This window comes from Lontra canadensis, unplaced genomic scaffold, assembly GCF_010015895.1.
Source record: "Lontra canadensis isolate GAN:19392208 unplaced genomic scaffold, GSC_riverotter_1.0 scaffold194, whole genome shotgun sequence".
Lineage (NCBI taxonomy): Eukaryota > Metazoa > Chordata > Mammalia > Carnivora > Mustelidae > Lontra > Lontra canadensis.
In genome coordinates this window covers 946,760-972,902 of record NW_022631188.1, presented here as the reverse complement: position 1 = coordinate 972,902, position 26,143 = coordinate 946,760, and the positions used below count along the sequence as shown (strand labels likewise).

General features: G+C 39.5%; 1 protein-coding gene and 1 pseudogene across 1 annotated transcript; both read left to right on the top strand.

Moving 5' to 3' along the window:
* The first annotated feature begins 6,958 nt into the window (after positions 1-6,958).
* Positions 6,959-8,577, top strand: LOC116861294 (annotated as a pseudogene).
* Positions 8,578-11,236: 2,659 nt separating this feature from the next.
* On the top strand, positions 11,237-12,185 carry LOC116861292 (olfactory receptor 2J3-like). Its single transcript, XM_032847842.1, is given in 2 exon segments — positions 11,237-11,253; positions 11,255-12,185. Coding segments are annotated over 2 exon segments (948 nt in total).
* The last annotated feature ends 13,958 nt before the right edge of the window (positions 12,186-26,143 follow it).

The window sequence follows — 26,143 nt, the reverse complement described above, 5'->3', positions numbered from 1 at the left end:
TATCAAAAGAGAGAATTACAGACCAATATCCTTGATGAACACAGATGCAAAAATTCTCACCAAAATACTACTCAATATGATCCAAAAGAACATTAAAAGGAGTATTCACCACGACCAAATGGGATTTATTCAAGGGCTGCAAGGTTGGTTCAACATCCGCAAATTAATCAATGTGATACAATACATTAATAAAAGAAAGAACAAGAACCATATGATACTCTCCATAGATGCTGAAAAAGCATTTGACAAAGTACAGCATCTCTTCCTGATCAAAACTCTTCAAAGTGTAGGGATAAAGGGCACATACCTCAATATTATCAAAGCCACCTATGAAAAACCCACTGCAAATATCATTCTCAATGGAGAAAAACTGAGAGTTTTTCTGCTAAGGTCAGGAACATGGCAGGGATGTCCATTATCACCACTGCTATTCAACATAGTACTAGAAGTCCTAGCCTCAGCAATCAGACAACAAAAAGAAATTAAAGGCATCCAAATCAGCAAAGAAGAAGTCAAATTATCACTCTTTGCAGATGATATGATACTATATGTGGAAAACCCAAAAGACTCCACTCCAAATCTGCTATAACTTGTACAGGAATTCAGTAAAGTGTCAGGATATAAAATCAATGCACAGCAATCAGTTTCATTTCTTTACACCAAGACAAAAGAAAGAGAAATTAAGGAGTCAGTCCCATTTACAATTGCACCCAAAACCATAAGATACCTAGGAATAAACCTAACCAAAGAGGCAAAGAATCTATACTCAGAAAACTATAAAGTACTCATGAAAGAAACTGAGGAAGACACAATAAAATGGAAAAATGTTCCATGCTTATGGATTGGAAAAACAAATATTGTAAAAATGTCTATGTTACCTAAAGCAATCTACACATTTAATGCAATCCCTATTGAAATCCCATCAATTTTTTTCAAAGAAAAGGAACAAATAATCCTAAAATTTATATGGAACCTGAAAAGACCTCAAGTAGCCACCAAAGAAAGCCAAAGTTGGTGACATCACAATTCCAGACTTCAAGCTCTATTACAAAGCTGTCATCATCAACACAGTATGGTACTGGCACAAAAACAGACACATAGATCAATGGAACAGAATAGAAAGCCCAGAAATAGACCTTCAACTCTATGGTCAACTAATCTTCAACAAAGCAGGAAAAAATGTCCAATGGAAAAAAGACAGTCTCTTCAACAAGTGGTGTTGGGAAAATTGGACAGCCACATGCAGAAAAATTAAAATGGACCATTTCCTTACATCACACACAAAAATAGACTCAAAATGGATGAAGGACCTCAATGTGAGAAAGGAATCCATCAAAATCCTTGAGAAGAACACAGGCAGAAACCTCTTTGACCTCAGCCACAGCAACTTCTTCCTAGAAACATCACCAAAAGCAAGGGAAGCAAGGGCAAAAATGAACTATTGGGACTTCGTCAAGATCAAAAGCTTTTGCACAGCAAAGGAAACAGTTAACAAAACCAAAAGACAACTGAAAGAATGGAAGTAGATATTTGCAAATGACATATCAGATAAAGGGCTAGTTTCCAAAATCTATAAATAGCTTATCAAACTCAACACCCAAAGAACAAATAATCCAATCAAGAAATGGGCAGAGGACATGAACAGACATTTCTGCAAAGAAGACATCCAGATGGCCAACAGACACATGAAAAACTGCTTCATATCACTCGGCATCAGGGAAATACAAAGCAAAACCACAATGAGATGCCACTTCACGCCAGTCAGAATGGAGAAAATCAACAAGTCAGGAAATGACAGATGCTGGCAAGGATGCAGAGAAAGGGGAACTTTCCTATACTGTTGGTGGGAATGCAAGCTGGTGCAACCACTCTGGAAAACAGCATGGACGTACCTCAAAAAGTTGAAAATAGAGCTACCCTATGACCCAGCAATTGCAATACTGGGTATTTACCCTAAAGATACCAATGTAGTGATCCAAAGGGGCACGTGCACCTGAATTTTTATAGCAGCAATGTCCACAATAGCCAAACTTTGGAAAGAACCTGGATGTCCATCAACAGATGACTGGATAAAGAAGATGTGGTGTATATATACAATGGAATACTATGCAGCCATCAAAAGAAATGAAATCTTGCCATTTATGATGATGTGGATGGAACTAGAGGGTATCATGCTGAGTGAAAAAAGTCAATCAGAGAAGGACAATTATCATGGATCTCCCTGATATGAGGAAGTTGAGAGGCAAAGTGGGGGACATAGGGAGTAGGGAAGGAAAAAATGAAACAGGCTGGGATCGGGAGGGAGACAAACCATAAGAGACTCTTAATCTCACAAAACAAACTGAGGGTTGCCGGGGGGAGGAGTGTAGAGAGAGGGTGGTTGGGTTATGGACATCGGGGAAGATATGTGCTATGGTGAGTGCTATGAAGTGTTTAAAACCGGTGATTCACAGACCTGTACTGGTGAGGCTAATAATACATGATATGTTAATTTAAAAAAAGAGAATAGAGTTCCCCTACAACTCAGCAATTGTACTACTAGGTATTTATCCAAAAGATACAGATGTAGTGAAAAGAAGGGGTACATGCACCCCACAGCTTAGAGCAAGAATGTCCACAATAGCCAAACTATGGAAAGAACCTAGATGTCCATCAAGACATGAATGGATAAAGAGGATGTGATACACACACACACACACACACACACACACACACACGGAATACTATGCAGCCATTAAGAGTGAAGTCCTGGTGGTGGGTTTTATGGAGGGCACATATTGCATGGAGCACTGGGTGTGGTGCATAAACAATGAATTCTGGAACATTGTAAAGAAATTTTAAAAATAAATAAATATTTTTTTAAAACTAATCATGTACTATACAGTGGCTAACTGAACATAATAATAATTTTAAAAATGAACTCTTGCTTTTTGCAATGACGTGGATGGAACTAGAGGGTATTACGCTAAGTGAAATAAGTCAATCAGAGAAAGACAATTATATGATTTCACTCAAATGTGGGATTTAAGAGACAAAACAGAGGAACATAGGAGAAGGAAGGGAAAAATAAAATATGATGAAATCAGAGACAGAAAAACCATAAGAGACTCTTAACTCTAGGAAAGAGACTGAAGATTGCTGGAGGGGATGTGGATGGTTGGATGGGGTAACTGGGTGATGGGCATTAAGGAGGGCACATGATGTAATAAGCAATAGATGTTATATGCAACTGATGCATCACTGAACTCTACTTCTGAAACTAATAATACGCTATATGTTATTAATTGAATTTAAATAAAAATAGGGATAAAGGGAACATTCCTCAACTTTACAAAATCTATCTATGAAAAACCCACAGCAAATATCATTCTCAGTGGGGAAAAGCTGACAGCCTTCCCTTTGAGATCAGGAACACAACAAGGATGCCAACTCTCACCACTCTTGTTCAATGTGATACTAGAAGTCCTAGCAACAGCAATCAGACAAAAAAATAAAAGGTATTCAAATTGGCAAAGAAGAATCAAACTCTCTCTCCTCACAGATGACATGATACTTTTTATATGGAAAACACAAAAGACTCCACCCCTAAACTACTTGAACTCATACAGGAATTCAGTAATGTGGCAGGATACAAATTCAATGCACAGAAATCAGTTGCTTTCTTTTTTTTTTAATTTAATTTTATTATTTTTGGTGTTCCAAAGATTCATTCTTTATGCATCACACCCAATGCTCCATATAATATGTGCCCTCTCTAATACCCACTACCAGGCTCACCTAACCTCCCATCCCCTCTCCTCCAAAACCCTCAGTTTGTTTCTCATAGCCCATAGTCTCTCAGGGTTCATCTCCCCCTCTGATTTCCCCCAATTCACTTTTCCTTTCCTTCTCCTAATGTCCTCCATGTTATTCCCTATGCTCCAAAAGTAAGTAAGTTGCTTTCTTACACACTAACAATGAAAATATAGAAAGGGAAATTAGAGAATCAATTCCATTTACTATAGCACCAAAAACCATAAGAGACTTTGGAATAAACCTAACCAAAGAGGTAAAGGATCTCTACTTGAGGAACTACAGTACACTCATGAAAGAAATTGAAGAAGACACAAAGAGATGGAAAATCATTCCATGCTCATGGATCAGAAGACCAAACATTGTTAAAATGCCTATTCTGCTGAGAGCAATCTATACTTTCAATGCAATCCTGATCAAAATTCCACTGGCATTTTTCAAAGTGCTGGAACATACAATCCTAAGATTTGTATGGAACCAGAAAAGACCCTTAATAGCTAAGGAAATAGTGAAAAAGAAAAACAAAGCTGGGGGCATCACATTGCCTGATTTCAAGCTTTACTACAAAGCTGTGATCCCCAAGACAGCACGGTACTGGCACAAAAAAAAAAAATAAAAAGTAAGAAAAAATGTTTCCACTTTCCTTTCCCTCCACAAATTAGATTGCCTCTGACAAATTATCCCTCAGATTTGGCCCTTAGCATAATGAGGTGCTGGGGAAGATATTTCAGGTAATTCAGGACAACCCATTTCTTCCCTGCGAACACAGTTTAAAGCATTTGTATTAGTGATGGTTGGTTTGTAGTTTCCTTGTTACCTTAAGTACAGAAGTGTGGTATCATGTTAAAGATATTCCTCAGAAGCTGTTCTAACCAGGACAACTCCTCGAAGAACATTAATTGCCTCTCTGGGATTTACCCTCCCAATGGCCCCAGTCAAGAGAAGCAAGTCATATTCTTTTTGTTCCCATAAAGGCTCCAGCTGCTCTTGGAAAATGGTCCATCCCCCGATACCATGAAGGCTCTAATTTTTCCTCCATTCAGCTAAACCTGAATCTTTATGGTAAACTCAGGACTCTCGCTTTTATAGCGATGATAATCACAGTAATTTTCAGACTCTGTTTTCCTAATATGATATAGCGGATTAGAATTTGTGGTGTGGTCAGCCATTTATGTTGGCAAGTTCAAGGAGATGAAAACTGGAGGTTAGACAGGTCCACAAGGAAGGAGGGCATAGATCATGAAGACAGATGTGGGGAATGTCAACAGTCACAGGAAGGACAAGTGCTATTTAAGCACAGGTAAGGGCATAAAAGGACTAACATAAGAAAAAGTAAGCTGGCCAGTGATTTGCAGATGTAGAAAGATTTGTGTCCACCATTTTTCCTTCATTGTGCCTTACTTCAAAAAAAGAGAGGAGATGTTTCACGCCATAGCCGACAAAAGCAACTAGTCATAAAAACCTGTATTTCTCCCTTTGCCAGTAGGAAGAAAATTAAACTATAATGTATCTACCTTTTCTCTAGTAGTTATACCTGGTGTCCTTTTGTCCCATATCTCCTACCCCTTTCTAACTTCTGTAGAAAGCTAAGGGTAAGCCATGCAACCTCACAGCTGCACTTTCAGTCAACGTGCCAAGTTATTCAGGTATCTGTGCAAAGAAGAAGAAAATTATGTCTGCATTGGGAGGAGTAATGGGGATCCAGTTGGGATCATGTTTCTCATGATGTTTTATCTCCCATTCTCGGGAAAGCAAAAGAGAATCTCGGGATTTTTCCATCATTCCTCAAGTGGAAGTGACCTCTAAGTGAAATAATCTTCATGATTTCCTGTCTACTGCTGTCGTTTGGTTCAGCCACAGCAGACTTCTTCACCCAGCAGGCTGCAGTCACTCCTACTTCCGGTGAGGTCTGACCCTCAGCCATGAGAGGGAGCCCCCCATCCAAGTTTGGCTTTTCTCGGGTACTGTCCCTTGGTCCCAGATATCCTTTATAGCTCTATTTACATCATTCTACTCTCCTTCTATGGCTTAATAATTCTTTGTATTAAACTTCTGTTGAATTACAAGAGAATTTCTTTTTAAGCACTCCACTTGTGTGATCATCCTGGATGGATTCTGAGTTATAGAACATGGTCTAGGTCCATGTAACCACTATTAACTGATTAAGAGTTATAAGGCCTGAATAAGTCCTGTAGCCTTGGGCCAAACTGTCCAAAACTTTCCTGCTCAAACTCAATCAAGGAGCTATTTCTAATATCTTTTTTGAGAATTACATTTGTGGAAGGTAAGCCACTGATAGGTAACCACAGGTGGCTCTGCTGTGGTTTCTCCCTGCCTTCCTTCCTTTCTTTTTTCTTTCTTCCTTGGTTTCTTTCTCTTTCTTTTTTTGTATATGGTTATTTTTTATTTTTATTTAAATTCAATTAATTAACATATAGTGTATTGTTAGTTTCAGAGGTAGAGTTTAGTGATGCATCAGTTGCATATAACACCCAGTGCTCATTACATCAAGCGCCCTGCTTAATGCCCATCACCCAGTTACCCCACCCTCCCCTGCAGCAGCCCTCAGTTAGCTTCCTAGAATTAAGAATCTCCTATGGTTTGTCTTCCTCTGTTTTCCTCTTTTTTATTTTTGCTGTAGCTTATTAGTAAGTGTGAGGGATAATCACCTGCGGGAGGAGGAAAGGACACAGCAAAGCTGAATGAGGCAGAGCCTTGTCATCCTAACTACAGAACAAAAGGAACATCAAGTCTCTCCTAAGAAGGACTGAAAGCCCACAAGAAAAAAAGAATCACCTAAGAGATAGAACTGTTCATAAAGGGAACTTTCCAGAACACTCGGTGGAACAGAGGAGCGGCGGCTGCCCGAGCTGTGCCCAGCAACTCGCTCAGCAACACGCTCCTTCCCGCTCCCCCACAGTATCAGCCCTCTCACTGGCTGTAGAAAATGGTGAAAAAAACCACTTACAATGATGTTTGGGGGTCAAACCCAATGCCACCCAAGAAGAATTGAAAAAGGCCTACAGGAAACTGGCCTTGAAGTACCACCCTGAAGTACCATTTATATAACGGTGCAACAAGAAAACTCGCTCTGCAAAAGAACGTGATATGCGATAAATGTGAAAGTTGAGGTGGTAAGAAAGGAGCAGCCGAATGTTGTCCCAATTGCCGAGGTACTGGAATGCAAGTAAGAATTCATCAGATAGGACCTGGAATGGTTCAGCACGTTCAATCTGTGTGCATGGAGTGCCAGGGCCATGGGGATCGGATCAGACCTAAAGATAGATGTAAAAGCTGCAATGGAAGGAAGATAGTTAGAGAGAAGAAGATTCTAGAAGTTCATATTGACAAAGGCATGAAAGGTGGCCAGAAGATGTAAGGACCTATTTTACTGTTCCTGCTCCCCTTCCCCCAGGGGACTTAAAAACAAGTCCCAGAAACCAGCTCCAGGGGTTGAGGCCAAGAAAAACAAGGCTGTACCCACCTCGAGGCTAGCCCTGACATAAGTACAGCCATCTTGGCAAAGCAAAAGCCGGCACCTTACACGGTAAGAGTGGGTTAGCATAAGAATGGCCATCCTGAAGGACAGGAATCCATTTCACTGAATGTCCCTAACCAGCCCACACATGCTCATAACTTGAGATAAGAGAAAGTAGCTAAAACCTAAGAAACAACTTAATCATATACCACCAGGGCGGTTAGGCGCTGGTGCCACAGGGACCAAATGTTAAAGAAAACAAATAGTTAACTTGCAGAGATCACACTCTGGCAAGACAGGAGTCTCCCTTGGTTTGCAAATGTCCCGGTGATTTACAACAAAAAGGCTATCTCTTCAATGGCCCAATTTCCAGAGACAAGTGGCTCAGTTCCTCAAGGCCTAAGGTCACCCTCCCCACCAGAAAACTGAGGGAGTCTGAGGCAGAAGGAAATGTAAATAAAGTTAAATTTCTTCTAAACCTAAATCTCACTTAACCGCCAGGATGGCGCCAGGGTGACGCCGGGGTGGCAAAAGGTTAAACAAAGTTAAACTGTCAAAGTGGGGCGCAAGATATGTATGTAGCTATGGAAAAGTGCCTTGAAAATGCTATATAAACCCTTGGCTTTGAGTGCTCGGGGTCCTTGTTGAAACTCGCTGCGCCAGGTGGATACTTGGACCCCAGCAAGCTGGAAATAAACCTCGCTGTGTGACTTGCATTATCGAGAGTGTTCTCTGTCTAATTGAGGGGTGGTCGACTCCGTACCCTAACAAAGATAACATTCCATGGTGAAGGAGACCAAGAACCAGGACTGGAACCAGGAGATACTATCATTGTTTTAGATCAGAAGGACAACGTTGTTTTTACTCAGCAAGGAGAAGACCTTTTCATGTGTATGGACATACAGCTGGTTGAAGCACTGTGCGGTTTTCAAAAGCCAGTGTCTACTCTTGACAACTGAACCATTGCCATCACCTCTTATCCAGATGAAATTGTCAAGCATGGAGATATCAAGTGTGTGCTAAATGAAGGCATGCCAATTTATCATAGACCATATGAGAAGGGTCACCTCATCATCGAATTTAAGGTAAACTTTCCTGAGAATGGCTTTCTCTCTCCTGATAAACTCTCTTTGCTGGAAAAACTCCTACCTGAGAGGAAGTAAGTAGAAGAGACTGATGAAACGGACCAGGTAGAACTGGTAGACTTTGATCCAAATCTGGAAAGACAGCACCATTACAATGGGGACATATGAGGATGTCCCAGGGGTGGTGTTCAGTGTCAGACCTCTGATGGGGCCAGTGAATAACACTGCTGGCATTTTATGTGCCATTAGTGAATGAGTGAAGGACTATAATCATAGCTCACTACTTGCTATTGTTTTTGTTTAAATATTCAACAACAGTAGTGTTTTAAAAGTTAAATGAAGAATGAACTCAAAATATAAAAGCTCAAAAAAAGAACTGCTCGTAAAATGTACTTAATTTTTTTAACAAAAAGGAAACATAAAGATTCACTACGCACAGTATATATTTCAATAATTTTTCAATAAATATGCAGAGTGCTTCTTGAAGTTGGAGAATAAAATTATATGTAGAAATGATAAATTATGGCTGGAATTCAAATCCTGCCTCGGTTATTGTCCTGGACAGGAGGGAATAATGTGGACACCTTCCTCAGGCCTGTGACAGACACAGATCCAGCTTTAAGCCCTATGGTCAGGGTACTTTCTGTTTCCCTCCAGCCTCATGCTGTTCCTCCTTTGCTCTTTCAAAGACTCTGTAGCTTCCTTTTCCTAAAAATCCCTTTTCAAATTCAGTTCCATTTACATGTCCTCTGAGAAACATTCTAGCTTTCTCCCCACTCCATGTCACAGATCTGTTCATAGGAACTCAATATTCCAACTTTGTTCATATCATGAGTTGATGTGTGTCTGTGTATCTCTTTTGTATTTCTATTGGTACCTTAGTTTTCAGCTTAGAAGTAAGCTCTTAGTGCAAGCAAGCAATCAGAAGATAAGGTTCTTTCTACCAGAATATTTAACTGAAGCTCTAGACTTTTCACCCTATGTACAGTAGCCCCATCATCTGAGGCTTCACTTTTTGTAGTTTCAGTAATACTGTGATCAACCATGACTTACAGAATCAGGTGATCCTAATGAGGCTTCATCAGAAGGTCAATAGCAGCCCGAAGCTACTTCTCATACATGCATCAGTCATGTCATTTCATCTGCTCAGGTGGACATTTCATCATCTCCCAGCATCACAAGGAGAAGAAGGGTGAGGACCATAAGGTATTAGAGAGAGAACCCACACTCACATAACTCTTTGAACAGTACCTTGTTATAATTGTTCTATTACTAGACATTGTTAACCTCTATTGTGCCTAATTTAAAAATTAAAACTTTATCATTTCCTTTATGTAGGAAAAATGTAGTATATATACAGCTTGGTACTATCTGTGGTTTTAGGAATCCACTGGGGGCCTTGGAATGTACCCCCTACAGATAAGGGGGTCTACAGAAAACAGTTTGAAGTCAGTAATAAATCTGATATTGTTTATCATGATTTTTTTGTCCATGTGAAATTATTGGGATTACAATTATTCTGTTTTTTTTAATAATCAGAACAATGGAAATAGACTGAAAATATTGACAAGAAAACTAAAGCTATTCATCAAAAAAAAAAAATAGATTATTTGTTCCATGGAAATTTCCTTCTGTTTGCTCTGTTAGGAATTTTTCAAGTCACTATTTACTTAGATGTTACCCTGGGATGGGAATGAGTATTTGACAGTTGAGAGGCTATTTTTCCATAATATGGTAAATATCTGGATAAAATATAAAAGTGAAAATTTTTATTTTATATTTGCTTTCTGTAATTTTTTATTATGATTGAATTTCAACTTTACAGCAGAATTGCAAAAGTGGTACAAAGAACTAACATTAACCTGTTAGCTAGTTCCTGCAATAGTCTGTATTATACCTAAAAAGATGTTTTCTGTCCATCTACCTACCTGCCTATCATAATCTCTTTTTCTGGACCATTTGAGAACAAGTAGGAGATGTCCTGTTTAGTCAGTGTTTATTTCCTAAGAACAGGGACTTTATTTTATATAACCACTTTAGAGTTGAGAAAACAGAAATATAGTGTGGATACAATATTATTATCTAATTCACAGTTCATAGTCTTTTTTCTCCATTGCTCTCAATAATGTTGTTAATACCTGTTTTTCCAGTCCAGGTCCACATAGATAACATGTCTCTTTGGTTTCCTTTCATCTGAACCAGTTCCTCAGTCTTTATTTGTATTCATTTAACTTAATGTTTTGAAGAGTACAGGGGAGCTACTTTGTCCAACCTGTCTCAATTTGAGTTTGTCTTATGCATGTTTGTGATTAGAATCAGGCTGTGCATTTTTGGCAGGAATGTCATTGAAGTGATATTATGTCCTGCTCAGAGCATCATGTCTCTAGGCACATGATGTTGGTTTGTCTCAACACTGTTGATGTTAACATTGAGTAGTCTTGACTCTGGTGATGTCCAATGCCATTTTCTACCATGAAATTTACTATTTTTCATTTTGTAATTAACAAGTAATTAGTGTTATAGACTGTGGAAATATTCTGTTTCTCAAGACATTTTCATTCACTAGTTTTTAAGACTTATTAATCTTTTTTAACTCTACCATTCTTTCCACACATATTATTAAGATCCTACTGACAGGAATAATTTTTCTCCTCAGTAATTTTTTATTTATACATATTTTATATATCACTATGAGCTTTTGGATTCTTTTTTTTAATTCATTAGTATCACAGTTCCTTTTTAATGCCCAAATTGTCCCAGAGTTGAAGAGTGGCAGGTCTTTCAAACTGGCTTCTCTTTCTTTTTCACATGTCCCTGTGATTCTTGGAGCATTACTTCACTTTTTTGGAATGTATGTGTTTCTTTCCTCAGGTAATAAGAAATGAATAATGATGGGAAAAAACACAAGTTCTGAAGGCTACTTTGTTCTACTGGGTTTTTCCAATTGGCCTCATCTAGAGCTAGTTCTCTTTATGGTTATCTTGATGTTCTACTTGATGACATTGGTAGGCAACCTGTTTATCATTTTCTTGTCGTACCTGGATGCTCATCTCCACACACCTATGTACTTCTTCCTCTCAAACCTCTCTTTTCTGGATCTCTGCTACACCACCAGCTCCATCCCTCAGTTGCTGGTCAATCTCTGGGGCCCAGAAAAGACCATCTCTTACACCGGTTGCATGATTCAACTTTACTTTGTCCTTGCACTGGGAACCACAGAGTGTGTCCTCCTGGTGGTGATGTCCTATGACCATTATGCAGCTGTCTGTAGACACTTGCATTACGCTGTCCTCATGAATCCTCGTTTCTGCCACCTGTTGGCTGTGGCTTCCTGGGTCAGTGGCTTTACCACCTCAGCACTTCATTCCTCCTTTACCTTCTGGGTGCCCTTATGTGGACATCGCCAAGTGGACCATTTCTTCTGTGAAGTTCCAGCACTGCTGCGATTATCGTGTGTTGATACCCATGTGAATGAGCTGACCCTCTTGATCATGAGCTCCATTTTTGTTCTCACACCACTCATCCTCATTCTCAGCTCATATAGTGCCATTGCCCGGGCTGTGCTGAGGATGCAGTCAACCGCCGGACTTCAGAGAGCTTTTAGGACATGTGGAGCCCATCTTATGGTTGTGTCCCTCTTTTTCATTCCTGTCATCTGCATATATCTGCAGCCACCATCAGGAAAGTCTCAAGATCAAGGCAAGTTCATTGCTCTCTTTTATACAGTTGTCACGCCTAACCTCAACCCTCTAATCTATACTCTGAGAAACAAAGATGTAAGAGGGGCAGTAAGGAGACTACTGGGTTGGGAGAGGCCCATGAACTCGTGATCTTCACAAGACAGTGGAACCCCTCTTCAGCAGGGGACTCATATGCCTCCATCCATCAGCCAGTCTCCTGCCTACTCACTGTGTCCGCACCAGTGGAGCATGTGTTTTGTAAGGCCACAGAGCTCTTGCCCACAAATATGAATTAAACAGTTTGCCCACATACCAATTACACTTTAACAGAGAAAACAGCTATGTAAAATCAAAATTAAACATCAATATTAAATATTTTAGTGGCACAATAAATAAAACAAAGGTATCCTTTTCTTACTTGAACATTAAGAAATGAAATTTCAATAGGAAGATGATATACTTAATTTTAAAAACCAAGACTGTGGTTTTTAATTTCTCACTTTCAAGGCAGAATTTGCCATTAAATATTGTCTATTTTTGGTTTAGCTAAAGATGTAGTTAAATACCTTAAATCTTCCCTGCCACACTGTTAGTCCTTTTTGAATAGTAGTTCATTTAGAGAGGAATTTTGGTCCGTATTCTTTAAGATCCCATTATCAATAGTAAGAAAATAAATTGAACAAATTATAGAAAGAAAGTCCCTGAAATAATGAACAAACGTAAGTATCTTAAAAAAAAAAAAAAAGTAAGTATCTTGTATTTTTCTCTTTCTTGAGGCAGTGGAAAGTATATAAAAGGCAGAAATCACTTATACAGGTCTGAGATATGGCCAATAATCTAAGAGTCATTATAGGCCAGGTATCATTAAAAGTAAGTGCTTGGTGGGCTACCTGGTGGCTCAGTCAGTTGAGTGTCTGACTCTCGGTTTCGGCTCAGTTCATGATCTTAGGGTCCTGAGATGGAGCCCCATCAGGCTCTGCCTTCAGTAGGGAATCTCTGTTTGAGATTCTCCCCCCTCTCTCTCCCTCTGCTCCTCCCCTTTCTTGTGTGCATGCTCGCTCTCTCTCTCAAATAAATAAAATCTTTAAAAAAAGAAGTAAGTATTTGGGGTACCTGCATAGACTGAGGAGCAAAAATACATGAAGCAGACAGAGTTCTGGGCACTGAAAATGAGTGCATGAAACCAATCAGTGTACGAAAGAATTACCTGAGAATATATCAGAATAACTTTGTGATAAAAGCTGCATGGGAAATGTTACTTTTTTTTCTTCTTAAGCTTGATCTAATTTGAATGTTTGAGGTCAGTAAGTACATAATGAAAACCAACTTACATATTTTCTAAATAAAGAAATGTTTGTTTTAAATAAAAGTAGTAGTTTTGTTGCCTATATTATTGCCAACCATCTCCCTCTAAAATATGTGTGCTATCCAAACAACACTTAACTGGCATCTGTATGCAGGTAGAGTGAAATAGCAGGTGAAGAACAATTCTATAATGTAAAATATTTGGCAACCTGAGCTTTGTGTGGTAATCAGAGAATCAGTTGTAGTTTTTGAGGCCTTTAAAGTTTATATATGATGATTCAAATCCCCATTTCCAAAATTATTAAGATGAAGAACACATCCCCAAATGTCCCCTCCATTTCCTGTGTGACTGAAACTACACTGACAGTGTTGACTCTTTTCTTCTCCTTTGTGTATCTATGATTTTTCTTTATGTCCAGCTAGACATAAACAATACAGTGCAGATTCAGTTGCCCTATTCTACTGTCCAAGAAACAAAGAACCTAGAATCATGCATATAAGAGAACTTTTAGTAAATAACTGGGACCACATAGAGTGAACCATCACAGAACAAAAACACTTTAAAAAACAAGCAACATATTTTGGTTCTTCAAATCATCTTGCACTATGGAAATCTTGCTGTTTGAGAGATCTTATGTAGTACTATAGTCTCTCACCATCTAACTTAAAAAAAAAAAAGAAAGAAAGTTTAAGATTCCCATTCTCTCTTTTTTGTTTTTGTGCTTCCAAAACATATACTCTTGTACATGTGTAGACTCTTGGTTTTGGAATGCCAAAATTGTGGCATATGTGATGTTGATTTCTAGCTGCATTAGGATGCTATTCCCATTTAATTTGTGATCTAAAAGAAAAATCAGTTACCAAAGCTTTTTCCAACAATACAGATATTATTGTTTTGTACTTTTCAAACCACTTATGTGCACCTTATGCAATTTGATCACAGGCATGACGGTAGGTATGTTTTTTTCTCTCTTTGTAGATGAAGATACTGCAGGGAAGAAGATACGTGACTAGCCTAGGCTAGACTTGCATATGACAAAAACAGGGTTTTAACAACAGATTTTTAGCCCTGAAGCTCCCTTTTAGAGTGACTAACACCCAAGGTAGACTAGAATCCCTAGAATCCTCCCACTGCCCACTCTCAACTTCTAACCAACTTTCGGTAAATTGGCATTTACACAGCACACATGGATCTGGGCCTCAGGCAACCTTACTGAAGAGCAAGCAGTGGAGTTGGCCTTCTCCCAGCTGCCAGCCATGCCCAAATACACTGACACCCCAGCTGCTGCTGGGCCCCAGGAAATCTCTCCCATTCAGCCAGACAGGTGTCCTTCAGTGTTTTCCCACTTCATCTTATACTTGCTCCTGTGCAGAATATTCCCTATTCACATGCCCAGTTATTTCTCCCTGTTGTGTCTCAGCAGAACAGGATTACTAGCACAGATATGTCATCCAGGTCATTACAGAAACCAGCTCTGATTTCCAGCAGGTTCACTCATTCTCTGTTCTTCTGTTGGCTTCAGGGTCACATGTCGTGTATCTGTTTGACAAATATGTGGCTGAATAACCAGTGGGTTATGTTATGACAAGTGATTTAAAAAATAATAAACTCAGAAAGGATGAATACCCAACTTTTATATCAACATGGCTGGGTCTGAAGGAGATTATGCTGAGTGAAATAAGTCAAGCACAGAAAATCAATTATTGTGTGGTTTCACTTACTTGTGGAGCATAAGGAATAACATGGAGGATATTAGGAGAAGAAAAGGAAAAGTCAATTAGGGGGAATCAGGGTGGGGGAGACAAACCATATGAAACTGTGGACTCTGAGAAACAAACTGAGGGTTTTGGAAGGGAAGGGGGTGGGGGCTTGGGTCAGCTTGGTGGTGAGTATTAAGGGAGGGCATGTATAGCATGGAGCACTGGGTGTGGTGCATAAACAATGAGTCTTGGAACACTGAAAAAATTAAATTAAATTTAAAAATAAAAATAATAAATAATAAATAATAAAAATTTCTTTTTTTTTAAATTTTATTTTTTATAAACATATATTTTTTTCCCCAGGGGTACAGGTCTGTGAATCGCCAGGTTTACACACTTCACTGCACTCACCATAGCACATACACTCCCCAATGTCCATAATAACCCCACCCCCCAACCCCCCTCCCCCCAGCAACCCTCAGTTTGTTTTGTGAGATTAAGAGTCACTTATGGTATATCTCCCTCCCAATCCCATCTTGCTTCATTTACTCTTCTCCTATCCCCTTAACCCCCATGTTGCATCTCCTCTCCCTCATATCAGGGAGATCATATGATAGTTGTCTTTCTCCGATTGACTTATTTCGCTAAGCATGATACCCTCTAGTTCCATCCACGTCATCGCAAATGGCAAGATTTCATTTCTTTTGATGGCTGCATAGTATTCCATTGTTTATATATACCACATCTTCTTTATCCATTCGTCTGTTGATGGACATCTAGGTTCTTTCCATAGTTTGGCTATTGTAGACATTGCTGCTATAAACATTCGGGTGCATGTGCCCCTTCGGATCACTACGTTTGTATCTTTAGGGTAAATACCCAGCAGTGCAATTGCTGGGTCATAGGGTAGTTCTATTTTCAACATTTTGAGGAACCTCCATGCTGTTTTCCAGAGTGGTTGCACCAGCTTGAATTCTCACCAACAGTGTAGGAGGGTTCCCCTTTCTCCGCATCCTCGCCAGCATCTGTCATTTCCTGACTTGTTAATTTTAGCCATTCTGACTGGTGTGAGGTGGTATCTCATTGTGGTTTTGATTTGTATTTCCCTGATGCCGAGTGATATGGAGCACATTTTCATGTGTCTGTTGGCCATCTGGATGTCTTCTTTGCAGAAATGTCTGTTCATGTCTTCTGCCCATTTCTTGATTGGATTATTTGTTCTTTGGGTGTTGAGTTTGCTAAGTTCTTTATAGATTCTGGACACTAGCCCTTTATCTGATATGTCGTTTGCAAATATCTTCTCCCATTCTGTCAGTTGTCTTTTGGTTTTGTGAACTGTTTCCTTTGCTTTGCAAAAGATTTTGATCTTGATAAAATCCCAATAGTTCATTTTTGCCCTTGCTTCCCTTGCCTTTGGCGATGTCCCTAGGAAGATGTTGCTGCGGCTGAGGTCGAAGAGGTTGCTGCCTGTGTTCTCCTCAAGGATTTTGATGGATTCCTTTCTCACATTGAGGTCCTTCATCCATTTTTAGTCTATTTTCATGTGTGGTGTAAGGAAATGATCCAATTTCATTTTTTTGCATGTGGCTGTCCAACTTTCCCAACACCATTTATTGAAGAGGCTGTCTTTTTTTCATTGGACATTCTTTCCTGCTTTGTCGAAGATTAGTTGACCATAGAGTTGAGGGTCTATTTCTGGGCTCTCTATTCTGTTCCACTGATCTGTGTGTCTGTTTTTGTGCCCGTACCATACTGTCTTGATGATGACAGCTTTGTAATAGAGCTTGAAGTCTGGAATTGTAATGCCACCAACTTTGGCTTTCTTTTCAACATTCCTCTGGCTACTTGAGGTCTTTTCTGGTTCCATATAAATTTTAGGATTATTTGTTCCATTTCTTTGAAAAAAATGGATGGTACTTTGATAGGAATTGCATTAAATGTGTAGATTGCTTTAGGTAGCATAGACATTTTCATAATATTTATTCTTCCAATCCAGGAGCATGGAACATTTTTCCATTTCTTTGTGTCTTCTTCAATTTCTTTCATGAGTAGTTTATAGTTTTCTGAGTATAGATTCTTAGTCTCTTTGGTTAGGTTTATTCCTAGGTATCTTATAGTTTTGGGTGCAATTGTAAATGGGATTGACTCCTTAATTTCTCTTTCTTCTGTCTTGTTGTTGGTGTAGAGAAATGCAACTGATTTCTGTGCATTGATTTTATATCCTGACACTTTACTGAATTCCTGTACCAGTTCTAGCAGTTTTGGAGTGCAGTCTTTTGGCTTTTCCACGTATAGTATCATATCATCTGTGAAGAGTGATAGTTTGACTTCTTCTTTGCCGATTTGGATGCCTTTAATTTCTTTTTGTTGTCTGATTGCTGAAGCTAGGACTTCTAGTACTATGTTGAATAGCAGTGGTGATAACGGACATCCCTGCCGTGTTCCTGACCTTCGTGGAAATGCTTTCAGTTTTTCTCCATTAATAATGATATTTGCGATGGGTTTTTCATAGATGGCTTTGATAATATTGAGGTATGTGCCCTCTATCCCTACACTTTGAAGAGTTTTGATCAGGAAGGGATGCTGTACTTTGTCAAATGCTTTTTCAGCATCTATGGAGAGTATCATATGGTTCTTGTTCTTTCTTTTATTAATGTGTTGTATCACATTGATTGATTTGCGGATGTTGAACCAACCTTGCAGCCCTGGAATAAATCCCACTTGGTCGTGGTGAATAATCCTTTTAATGTACTGTTGAATCCTATTGGCTAGTATTTTGGTGAGAATTTTTGCATCTGTGTTCATCAAGGATATTGGTCTGTAGTTCTCTTTTTTGATGGGATCCTTGTCTGGTTTTGGGATCAAGGTGATTGAGTTTGGAAGTTTTCCTTCCATTTCTATTTTTTGGAACAGTTTCAGGAGAATAGGAATTAGTTCTTCCTTAAATGTTTGGTCGAATTCCCCTGGGAAGCCGTCTGGCCCTGGGCTTTTGTTTGTTTGGAGATTTTTGATGACTCTTTCAATCTCCTTACTGGTTATGGGTCTGTTCAGGCTTTCTATTTCTTCCTGGTTCAGTTGTGGTAGTTTATATGTCTCTAGGAATGCATCCATTTCTTCCAGATTGTCAAATTGGTTGGCATAGAGTTGCTCATAATATGTTCTTATGATTCTCTGTATTTCGTTGGTGTTAGTTGTTATTTCTCCTCTTTCATTCATGATTTTATTTATTTGGGTCCTTTCTCTTTTCTTTTTGATAAGTCTGGCCAGGGGTTTATCAATCTTATTAATTCTTTCAAAGAACCATCTCCTAGTTTCGTTGATTTGTTCTATTGTTTTTTGGTTTCTATTTCATTGATTTCTGCTCTGATCTTTATGATTTCTCTTCTCCTGCTGGGTTTAGGGTTTCTTTCTTGTTCTTTCTCCAGCTCCTTTAGGTGTAGGGTTAGGTTGTGTACCTGAGACCTTTCTTGTTTCTTGAGAAAGGCTTGTACCGCTATATATTTTCCTCTCAGGACTGCCTTTGTTGTGTCCCACAGATTTTGAACCGTTGTATTTTCATTATCATTTGTTTCCATGAATTTTTTCAATTCTTCTTTAATTTCCTGGTTGACCCATTCATTCTTTAGAAGAATGCTGTTTAGTCTCCATGTATTTGGGTTCTTTCCAAATTTCCTCTTGTGATTGAGTTCTAGCTTCAGAGCATTGTGGTCTGAAAATATGCAGGGAATGATCCCAATCTTTTGATACCGGTTGAGACGTGATTTAGGACCGAGGATGTGATCTATTCTGGAGAATGTTCCATGGGCACTAGAGAAGAATGTGTATTCTGTTGCTTTGGGATGAAATGTTCTGAATATATCTGTGATCTCCATCTGGTCCAGTGTGTCATTTAAGGCCTTTATTTCCTTGTTGATCTTTTGCTTGGATGATCTGTCCATTTCAGTGAGGGGAGTGTTAAAGTCCCCTACTATTATTGTATTATTGTTGATGTGTTTCTTTGATTTTGTTATTAATTGGTTTATATAGTTGGCTGCTCCCACATTAGGGGCATAGATATTTACAATTGTTAGATCTTCTTGTTGGACAGATCCTTTGAGTATGATATAGTGTCCTTCCTCATCTCTTATTATAGTCTTTGGCTTAAAATCTAATTGATCTGATATAAGGATTGCCACTCCTGCTTTCTTCTGATGTCCACTAGCATGGTAAATTCTTTTCCACCCCCTCACTTTAAATCTGAAGGTGTCTTCAGGTTTAAAATGAGTTTCTTGTAGGCAACATATAGATGGGTTTTGTTTTTTTATCCATTCTGATACCCTGTGTCTTTTGATTGGGGCATTTAGCCCATTAACATTCAGGGTAACTATTGAGAGATATGAATTTAGTGCCATTGTATTGCCTGTAAGGTGACTGTTACTGTATATCGTTTCTGTTCCTTTCTGATCTACTACTTTTAGGGTCTCTCTTTGCTTAGAGGACCCATTTCAATATTTCCTGTAGAGCTGGCTTGGTGTTTGCAAATTCTTTCAGTTTTTGTTTGTCATGGAAGCTTTTTATCTCTCCTTCTATTTTCAATGATAGCCTAGCTGGATATAGTATTCTTGGCTGCATGTTTTTCTCATTTAGTACTCTGAATATATCATGCCAGCTCTTTCTGGCCTGCCAGGTCTCTGTGGATAAGTCTGCTGCCAATCTAATATTTTTACCATTGTATGTTACAGACTTCTTTTCCCGGGCTGTTTTCAGGATTTTCTCTTTGTCACTAAGACTTGTAAATTTGACTATTAGGTGACGGGGTGTGGACCTATTCTTATTGATTTTGAGGGGGGTTCTCTGAAGCTCCTGGATTTTGATGCTTGTTCCCTTTGCCATATTGGGGAAATTCTCTCCAATAATTCTCTCCAATATACCTTCTGCTCCCCTCTCTCTTTCTTCTTCTTCTGGAATCCCAATTATTCTAATGTTGTTTCGTCTTATGGTGTCACTTATCTCTCGAATTCTGCTCTCGTGATCCAGTAGCTGTTTGTCCCTCTTTTGCTCAGCTTCTTTATTCTCTGTCATTTGGTCTTCTATATCGCTAATTCTTTCTTCTGCCTCATTTATCCTAGCAGTGAGAGCCTCCATTTTTGATTGCACCTCATTAATAGCTTTTTTGATTTCAACTTGATTAGATTTTAGTTCTTTTATTTCTCCAGAAAGGGCTTTTATATCTCCCGAGAGGGTTTCTCTAATATCTTCCATGCCTTTTTCCGAGCCCGGCTAGAACCTTGAGAATTGTCATTCTGAACTCTAGATCTGACATATTACCAATGTCTGTATTGATTAGGTCCCTAGCCTTTGGTACTGCCTCTTGTTCTTTTTTTTGTGGTGAATTTTTCCGCCTTGTCATTTTGTCCAGATAAGGGTATATGAAGGAACAAGTAAAATACTAAAAGGGTGGCAACAACCCCAGGAAAATATGCTTTAGCCAAATCAGAAGAGATCCCAAATCGTGAGGGGGGGGAGGGGATATAAAGAGGTTCAGAAAGAAAAAAAAAAAGAAAGAAAGAAAAAAGAAACAAATAAAAAAAGAAAACCAATAATGAAAAAATATAAAACGGAAAAATATATATATATATATATTAGATAAACTAGTTAAAAAACGTTAAAAAAGAAAAGGGTAAAAGTTAAAAAAATTTAGGAGAAGAAGAGAAAAAAAATTGAAAAAGAAAAAAAATTAAATTAACTGCAAGGCTAAAGAATCATGGGGAGAAAGCCACGAGTTCCGTGCTTTGCTTTCTCCTCCTCTGGAATTCCGCTGCTCTTCTTGGTATTGAAACTGCACTCCTTGGTAGGTGAACTTGGTCCCGGTTGGGTTTCTTGTTGATCTTCTGGGGGAGGGGCCTGTTGTAGTGATTCTCAAGTGTCTTTGCCCCAGGCGGAGTTGCACCGCCCTTACCAGGGGCCAGGCTGAGTAATCCGCTCGGGTTTGCTTTCAGGAGCTTTTGTTCCCTGAGCACTTTCCGTAGAGTTCCGGAGGACGGGAATGACGATGGCGGCCTCCCAGTCTCTGGCCTGGAAGAGCCGAGAGTCTGGGGCCCCACTCCTCAGTGCACCCTCAGAGAACAGCGCCCAATTGCTCCCGTCACCCTGGCCTCCGGCCGCGCTCCGAGCTGACCGCGCCTGCGAGTGGTTCAAGGTAAACCCGAGCTTAGAGCTCACTCCTCGGCTCTGTCTCTGTAGCCAGCTTCCCCGTTCTAATACCTGTAAGCTCTGCAACACTCAGACACCCCGAATCCTTCTGTGACCCTGCGGGACCTGAGGCCACACTGACCTCACGTGCGCTTCACTCCGGTTAAGCCTCTGGAGCGATGTCCCTCAGCGGAACAGACTTTTAAAAGTCCTGATTTTGTGCTCCGTTGCTCCGCCGCTTGCCGGGAGCCGGCCCCTCCCCCCGCGGTCTATCTTCCCGTCGCTTTGGATTCACTTCTCCGCCAGTCCTACCTTTCAGAAAGTGGTTGATTTTCTGTTTCTAGAATTGCTGTTCTTCTTCTCTTCGATCTCCCGTTGGATTTGTAGGTGTTTGCAATCTTTAGATAAGCTATCTAGCTGATCTCCCGCAACCTGAAGTAGTCTCAGCCTGCTACTTCTCCGCCATCTTGACTCCTCCCCCCAATAATAAAAATTTCTAATTCACAGCCATCCTCTTCCAATTATAACTTCGCAACAATAATCAAAACCATGTTGAGATACCACCTTACACCTGTTAGAATAGCCAAAATTAACAAGACAGTAAACAACAAGTGTGGGAGAGGATGTGGAGAAAGGGGAACCCTCTTACACTGTTGGTGGGAATGCAAGTTGGTGCAACTACTTTGAAAAACAGTGTTGAGGTTCCTCAAAAAATTAAAAATAAAGCTATTCTATGACACAGCAATTACACTACTGGGTATTTACCCCAAAGATACAGATGTAGTGAAAAGAAGGGCCAAATGCACCCCAATGTTCATAGCAGCAGTGTCCACAATAGCCAAACTGTGGAAAGAGCTGAGATACCCTTCAACAGAAAAATGGATAAAGAAGATGTGGTCCATATATATAATGGAATATTATGCCTCTATCAGAAAGGATGAATACCCAACTTTTGTATCAACATGGTCAGGACTGGAGGAGATTATGCTGAGTGAAATAAGTCAGGCAGAGAAACTCAATTATTATATTTCACTTACTTATGAACATAAGGAATAGCATGGAGGACATTAGGAGAAGGAAGGGAGAAACGAAGGGGGAGAAATCAGATGGGGAGACAAACAGCTCATAGCTTCATTGATCTCTTCTATTGTTCCTTTGGTTTCTATTTCGTTTATTTCTGCTCCTTTATTTCCTCACTCCTGCTTTGCTTAGGCTTTATTTGCTGTTCTTTCTCTAGCTCCTTTAGGTGTAAGATTAGCTTGTGTGCTTGTGATTTTTCTAATTTTTTGAGGGATTGTATTGCAATGTACTTCCCTCTTAGGAATGCCTTTGCTGGATCCCAAAGGTTTTGCACAATTGTGTTTTCATTTTCATTTGTTTCCATGAATTTTTTAATTCTGTTTTAATTTCCTGGTTTACCCATTCATTCTTTAGTAGGATGCTCTTTAACCTCCATGTGTGAGTTCCTTCCAAATGTCCTCTTATGATTCAGTTCAAGTTTCAAAGTATTGTGGTCTGAAAATACATAGGGAATAATCTCGATCTTTTGGTTTGGTTGAAACCTGATTTATGACACAGTACACGCTCTATTCCAGAGAATGTTCCATGTGCACTAGAGAAGAATGTGTATTTTGTTGCTTTAGGATGGAATTCTCTGTATATAAGAGATAAAGTCCATATGGTCCAGTGTGTCATTAAAAACCTTGTTTCTTTGTTGATCTTCTATTAGATGATCTGTACATTGCTGTGAGTGTTGAAGTCTCCTACTATTAATATATTATTATCAATGTATTTCTTCATTTTGGTTATTAATCATTTGATATAGTTGGATGCTCCCAAACTAGGAGCATATTTATAATTGTTAGATCTTCTCGTTGGGTAGACACTTTAAGTATATAGTATCCCTCTTCATCACTTACTACAGTCTTTGATTTAAAATCTAATTTGTCTGATATGAGCATTGCTCCCCCAGCTCTCTTTTGAGGCCCATTTGCCTGATAATTGTTCTCCACCACCTCACTTTCAGTCTGGATATATCTTTAGGTGTAAAGTGAGTCTCCTGTAGAAAGCATATGGATGGGTCTTGCTTTTTAGCCAATCTGATACCCTGTGTCTTTTGATTGGAGCATTTAGCCCATTTCCATTCAGAGTAACTATTGAAAGATATGAATTTAATGCCATTATAGTGTCCCTGTTTCTGTAGATTGTTTCTGTTCATTTCTGCTCTATATTTCTCTTGGGGTCTCTCTTCACTTACATAATCCCCCTTAATATTTTTTGCAGGTCTGGCTTGGTGGTCACATATTTTCAGTTTTTGTCTGTCCTGCAAGGTCCTTATTTCTCCATTCAGAATCACAGCCTTCATAAATAAAGTATTCTTGGCTACATGTTTTTCTCATTTAGTGTCATGAACATATCATGCCAGCACATTCTGGCTTGTCAGGCCTCTGCATAAGCCTAATACCAGTCTAATGTTCTTGCTCCTATAGGTTAGGGAGTTTTTGTCTCAGGCTGCTCAGGATTTTCTCTTTAACTCTGAAATTTGCAAGCTTCATGACTATACATCAGGGTGTTGATCTATTTTTATTGATTTTGGGAGGGGTCCTCTCTACTTCTTGGACATGAATGCCAGTTTTCTTTCCCAGATTAGGGACATACTCAGCTACAATTTGTTCAAATATACCTTCTGTCCCTCTCTTTTTTTCCTCTACCTCTGGGACCCCAATAATTCTGATATTGTTTCATTTCATGGCATCAATGATCTCTCAAAGTCTCTCCTCATGGTCCATAAGCTGCTTTTGTCTCTTCCTCAGCTTCTTTCCTATCAACTTGTGTTCTGTGTCACTTACTCTGCCTCATTTAGCCTAGCTTTTAGAGCATCCAATTTAACCTGCATCTCAAGTAGAACATTTTAAATTTGGCCTTATTAGATCTCAATCCTGCACTAAGAGATTCTCTAGTGTCTTTTATGTTTTTTCAAGCCCAGCTAGTAAGTTTATAATTGTTATCCTGAATTCCAGCTCTGACATTTTATTTATATTCATATAGATTAGATCTGTGGCAGAGAGTATTACCTCTTGTTCTTTTCTTTGTTGTGAATTCCTCCTTCTAGTCATTTTTTTTCCAGAGAAGAGTGGATGAATGAGTGAGCACTATCAAAAATATCAACCACAACCCAAGCAAAATGCACACTAGACAAGTCAAAGAGGTCAGAAACTAGAAAAGAAAAAGAAGAAAAAGAAAAAAGGGAAATAAAAAAGGGGGGCAAAGGGAAGAGAGAGTATAATCTCACAGGATGGACAAAACAGGGTGATCCACTTGGCCCTGAGTGTATTTTTGGTCTGTGTTTTAGAAGACACTAAATCCCAAAATTGTAAAGAAAGCAAAAATTATATATGTACAAAAATAAAATTGAATAGAGTCAAAGGAAGCTAAACACGAAGAATATATCTATAAAATGTAAATGTAAAAGATGTTAGTTGAAAAAAGACTTAAAAATAAAGAGCTTATACCTTGGCTAATTTAATTTAAATTTAAAAAAAAACGGGGGATGTCTCAAGGAGGGTGGGGCAGAAAAAAATAATAAAGAGCTGATAAAATAAGAAACTACTTGAAAAGGGAAAAAAGAAATGGAAATTTTTAAACTGAAATATAAATGAATCATGAGAAAAAACCTTGAATTCTAGATACTGTTTCCCTGTAATCCTGGAGTTTTACAGTCCTGTGTGGTCGGTAAACTTGCTGTTCACCTGTTCTTCCAGTTGTTCTTCTGGGGAAGGGGTCTGCTGTGCTGATTCTCAGGTGTCTTTGCCTGGGTGGAGTTGCACAACCCCTCGCAAGGGGGCCCAGTCTCAGCGTAAGCAATTTTTGGTTGCTCTGTGTGGCTCTGGTTCCCTGAAGGCTTTCCACCTTTCCTTAGAGGATCAGAAAAAAAAAAAAAAGGCGACACCTCAATATCCCTCCCCAGAGCCAAAAGATCGCAGTCCCCTCTCTTCAGTAAACCCTCAGGGATAAAAAAAAGTCTTCACTTTTGTGTGTGCCAAACTCTTCAGATTCCTGCAGTGAACACCCACACCTACCCTTGTAGGGGAAGGCAGAGGGCCCTGGCATGGAGAGCAGTTGCCCAGAACTGTGCCCTCTCCAACCCTCCTGGGGGAAAGTTGCTGCTTTCCTGGCTTTTGCAGGACACACTGAGAGGTGTCCGAAGGTTGTATGTGCACCTGCTTCACCCCTCTCAGGGGAAGGCGGAGGGTCCCCACATTCCTGTCCTTTGCAGGGTTCCCACATGGAGAGTGGTCACCTGATTGGGCCACAGCTCATGGTTTATGGTGAACCAAGCTGAGAGCCCCCTCCTGGGCTCACTGGCCATAACAAGTTTCCCTGCTCCAATGCTTGGGAACTCTACCAGCTCAGGCACCCCCATTATTTCTGTGAGTCTGGGGATCCTAAAATCACACTGTCCCAGCTATAATTCTGCCCTCTTTCACCACTTGAGCACCTTTCAAGCAGGGATATCTTTCACTGGAGCAGATTTCTAAGTGTTCCAATTTTGCCTTCCAGGGCTCTATCGCTTTCCAGTAGCGGCGCTTACTGAGACTCCCTTCCACCGCTGTTTATCTTCTGATATATCCCCTCAGAATCACTTCTCTGCACCTTCTACCGGGCAAAAAGTGGTCACTTTTTTTCTTGTAGCACTGTGGGTATTCTTTTCTTACATCTCAGGTTGAATTCATGGCTGTTCAGAATGATTTATAGTTATCTAACTAAATTCAAGGGACCAGATGAAATGAGGTCCCCTATACTTCTGCCATCTTGCCTCCTCCATAGCCTTTTACCTGATAGTCATTTGCAAATATTTTCTCCTATTCCATAAGCTGCCTTTTAGTTTTGTTGACTATTTCCTTTGCTACTCAAAGCAACCTACACATTCA